Source organism: Bison bison, unplaced genomic scaffold, assembly GCF_000754665.1.
Source record: "Bison bison bison isolate TAMUID 2011002044 unplaced genomic scaffold, Bison_UMD1.0 scf7180017864148, whole genome shotgun sequence".
Classification (NCBI taxonomy): Eukaryota; Metazoa; Chordata; class Mammalia; order Artiodactyla; family Bovidae; genus Bison; species Bison bison.
In genome coordinates, this window is record NW_011494720.1 from 9,680,105 (window position 1) to 9,684,906 (window position 4,802).

Sequence of the window (4,802 nt, forward strand, 5' to 3'; positions counted from 1 at the left end):
AGGCTCTCTATGCGGAGGGGAGGCTCTCTATGCGGAGGGGAGGCTCTCTATGCGGAGGGGAGGCTCTCCAGGGCTGGGGGCAGGCTCTCTATGGGGAGGGGAGGCTCTCTGGGGGGCAGACAGGCTCTCTGCGGGGGGTGGACAGGCTCTCTGTGGGGAGGGGAAGCTCTCTATGGGGAGGCCAGGCTCTCTAAGGGGCAACAGGCTCTCTGGGGGTGGCCAGGCTCTCCGTGTGAAGGACAGGCTCTCCGTGTGGAGGACAGGCTCTCCAGGGGCGGGGGGAGGCACCCAGAGCGGTCGGGAACCCCCAGGGTCGCGGGGTGCCGCGTCATCCTTCACCGGCTCACGCAGGTGCCCACCCCCAGGTGTGCTCCGCCTCGCACTCCTCCCTGCTCCTCAGTGCCCTTGCTGGCTCCGTGGGTGGGGGGACACCACTCTCCTTACAGACCAGGACAGCAGCCCAGTGGGGTCTCTGGGTCGGACGCTAGGAAACCAGGAGGTGAACTCAGATCCGTAGGGGTACTGGGCGCGCTCCACCTGTGCCCTGGCCAGAGCCTCGCCAAGGCTGCATGTGTGCAGGGATCTGGTTGGGGGGGAAGGGGCAGGGGACACACAAGACCAGCTTTGGATCTGAAAGACTGCGTTCTACTTTTTTGCCTCTAAGGTTGGAATTAACCAAGATGCTCCTAGAAACAGCCGTTATCCACCAATGACAGAGATGAGGAGGCAGTGATACGGACCGGTGGTGGCCTTAGCTGTGACAAGTGTCTGGCTCTGCCCCTCCTATGAGGCCCGGAATAAAGAACGATACTCCACCACAATACTCCGAAACGATTTTCACTCTCTTTTCCTCAATACTCCCGTGACAGCTGCAAAGCTCAGCAGAGAGGCAATCCCCCGACCCACTCACGAGGGCCAGAAGAGAGGTGTAAACAGCCACCTGCTCCCTAGACCTTAGAAAAATAGCAAATATTCTAAAGGACATTAGTCCCGAATAATCAATGGAAGGACTGATGCTGAAGTTGAAGCTCTAATACTTTGGTCACCTGATGCAAAGAACTGACTCATTGGAAAAGACCCTGGTGCTGGGAAAGATTGAAGGCAGGAGGAGAAGAGGATGACACAGGATGAGATGGTTGGATGGCATCACCGACTCAATGGACATGAGTCTGAGTAAACTCCAGGAGTTGGTGATGGATAGGGAGGCCTGGCATGCTGCAGTCCATGGGGTTGCAAAGAGTCAGACACAACTGAGCGACTGAACGGAGCTGAATTTCCCCTTTGGGAGAAGAAAAAGCAAAGCTGCCTTTCAGGTGGCGCCTCGCCACGTTTTGACTCTGGTTCGTTTTCCCACACACCAGTTTCCACACCTGCAAATCCCCTCGAAGAGAACCAAGCCTGAAGAATTCCCTGGCGGTCCAGGGTTTAGGACTCCAAGCTCCAAATGCAAGGGACAAGGGCTCGACCCCTGGCTGGGTTACCAAGATCCTGCATGCCAATCAGAGCAGCCAAAACAAGCAAAAAATGGAAGAAAGGAAGGAACCGCACCATAGAATCTGATGGCCTGCCCCAGAGGACCAGAGGGAGGTCCCCGCAGGTGGGAGCACTCGCTGACAGAGGGCTGGGGGCTCACGGGGTGCCAGGCACACAGGTCACACTCTCTCCAGCTCACCACGCCCCTCGTGGAGGCCAGCTAAAGCCCAGCCCTTGTGTCCACGGATGGGTCTCAGGCCATGGGAGCCCCCCGGAGCCCCCCCACCCCGTCAGCCCGATTGTTCTCACGGCCCCTGCGCACAGCCTAGGGATGAAAACAAAACATCCTCACAATGAACTGAACATACCTTCTTGGCAGGTTAGGATTATTTAGAAAATCACATGTTCCTGAACTCTTTCCAAAAATAATCTGTGGCAACTTGAAGGACTTACAAACGTGATCTATCCTATAGCCAAGAATGTGTGTGCGCTTAGTCGCTTCAGTCGCGTCTGACTCTTTGCCACCCCATGGACTGCAGCCCGCCATGGTTCTCTGTCCATGGGATTCTCCGGTAAGAATATTGGAGTGGGTTGCCATGCCCTCCTCCAGGGGAATCTTTCAACCCAGTGGTTGAACCTGTGGCTCCTGCACTGCAGGCAGAGTCTTTACCACTGAGCCACAGCCAAGAGAAGGATCATATACTCCAGAGTAGCAGCCATGAGGTCTGGAGAAAGATCCTGTGTAGTAGATCACAGCTGTCTGCTGAGTACCGATACCCTCGGGGGAATTTCCTATTAGTAGAAATTAACCGTACCTCAATTTTTAAGAATTAAAGACTTCTATGAATCATGTTGTATATGATATATCATATCAAACAAGGGTAGCCGGTGGGCCAAATCTGCTCTGCCACCTGGTTTTATAAATAAAGTTTTATTGGGACACAGCTGCTCTCACATACACGTTGCTTACTGCTGGGAAAATGGCTGCTTCCATGCTCCAGCAGAGCTGAAAAGTCATGACGGAGGCCACATGGCCATGAAGCCTAAAATATTCAGCTTGAATAATTACACACTCAGTTCATCAACACTCTTGATTTATAGCCGATGAAATTTGTTTTCTATGAATATTTAATGGCTGGGAAAATGAAGTCTAACTTTTTTTTTTTTAACGTAGACTCAAAGCTGAGTTAATAGTCTACTTGGAAAATGGTAAAAGCAGAGAAAAATAATAGTAACTATTGCTGGATAGTTAGACTAGAAGTGATTTTTAAATTTTGTTAGATTTTCCTGCTTCTCAATCGGAAAACTACTTTGCAGGGTCCCCTAACAACGCCCTTTTTAGGAAATGGCTGACATCAGCACATCTTTAGCCATTTGCTTCTGGAGCACAAGGCTCCGGACCAAAAACAGTCTGGTTATTTTTCATGAGAAACAGAACAGAGGAGCCATTTCCGGTTTTATGCGGAATTAGTCCATCTTTCAGCCTTAAAACCCTGGATGCTATCATTAGGCCTAGGCCTTGGTGTGGATCACATTCACTTGGTGGGCCTGAACTTTCCTGGCTGTATTAAGAGCAAAGTCACGCTTAACTGAAGCGTGGCTGTAAAGATCTAATGTTACATGGAGACACATAGAGAAAGCTCCTCACTGAGAACAGGACACACAGGTGTTCAATAATGTGTAGCTGTCATTGTCACCACCAGGCAGGCACGGCGGCTGAACGTCCCTTTTAACTCAACCCATTTCTTAAGCCAGGTTTGGAATGCAGTAATAACAATAATTATACTCAGTAGAGCACTCAGCGATAGGCCCTGGGCCAGGAGATTCACAGGAGCCAACTCATTTATGACCAAAAGACTTGAAATGTATACTATTTAAATATGCTTACAGTCCTCCAGGACACTTGATACGCTACCAGTGACATGACTCCCCCAGGCCAAGCAAAGGTTTCTGTGCCTTTAGGAAAGAAGGTACGAGAAAGTATATATCTGACTTTGACTCATTAAAGAAAAGCCAGAGGATTTTGTTTGATAAAAAAGAAAATTTGGAGTGTCTAACTCAGGACTATACTTCAAAAATAAAGGGCACACTACCACTTCCAGAAATACACTTGGTTATGAGCTCAAGAAAAAAAAAAGAAAAGGGGTTTCCTAGGTGGCTCAGGTGGTAAAGAATCCACCTGCAGTGCAGGAGACCTGGGTTCGATTCCTGGGTCAGGAAGATCCCCTGGAGAAGGGAATGGCTACCCACTCCAGTATTCTTGCCTGGAGAATCCCATGGACAGAGGAGCCTGGCGGGCTACAGTCCATGGGGTTGCACAGAGTCAGACAGGACTGAGTGACTAACACTGTTTTTTCATGAGCTCAAGATGCATCGGCACTGCCCAGGGACTCCTTTCCATGGCAACGATTCTCCCAGCACCCGGGATTAGAAGGGTTTTCACCTCGCCCCGATTCTCTCGGGGTCCTTATCTGTGTCATCCGGACCCCAGCTAGCCTGGCCCAGCTGGAGAACGTGCAGAGGCAGAAGGTGGCCCCCTGCCTCCTCCCAGAGCTGCGGGTGCCTGGAAGCAAAGCGGACAAAGCTTCGGATTAACTGATTAACCGGGTGGGAGCAGGAGGGGAGGAGTCTCCCACAGACCCACCTGCGGGCACCCGAATCCGCCCTAACAGGGCTGACAGAGCCATGGCCGCGGGGGAACCCCTGGAGAGGGAAACACTTCTCCACATCGAGAAACTTCTACCCTCTCTGGAACCAAGCGCCCATGAAGAAGCCGGGATGAAGGCAAATGCAAAGGGACCTTGTGGTTCGTAACAGTGATGGGAGACTGCAGCTGCACAGGACCCAGGGCCAGGAGAGTGGGTTAAATCCCACTCAGAGGACACTCCGTCTCTCCTGCGTCCTCCACACCTTACCCTACTTTCATAAGGAAACTTTCAATGAGGGGAAACGGATTAGGGTCAAAGACACGAGTAATAACGCTGTGCCTACTTTGTGCTACGCACTTGATGAGGGATTTGACATACAGGAGTGTAGTAGTGCGTGTGCTCAGTCATGTCTGAGTCTTTGCAACCCCGAGGACTGTAGCCCACCAAGCTTCTCTGTCCATGGGATTCTCCAGGCGAGAATACTGGAGCGGGTTGCCAGTTCCTCCTCCAGGGGATCTTCCCAACCCAGGGATCAAACCCGCATCTCTGTGTCTCCTACACTGGCAGGCAGATTCTTAACCACTGAGCCACCTGGGAAGCCATTTAAATATATATATATATATATATATATTACATATATATTACATATATTCATGAAACTCTTTTTTTTTTTTTTTTTTT

The 4,802-nt window shown here is 50.9% G+C and overlaps 1 protein-coding gene across 1 annotated transcript in view; it reads right to left on the reverse strand.

Annotated features, from left to right (window-relative positions):
* Positions 1-4,160, reverse strand: part of AGPAT4 (1-acylglycerol-3-phosphate O-acyltransferase 4) — a 21,936-nt gene extending 17,776 nt beyond the window's left edge. The window contains exons 1-2 of the mRNA XM_010840921.1: positions 4,118-4,160; positions 3,917-4,036 (exon numbers count right to left, since the gene is read on the reverse strand). Of these exons, the coding sequence (XP_010839223.1) occupies positions 3,917-4,036; positions 4,118-4,160 (163 nt within the window). The remainder of the gene's footprint in view (positions 1-3,916; positions 4,037-4,117) is intronic.
* Between the last annotated feature and the right edge of the window lie 642 nt (positions 4,161-4,802).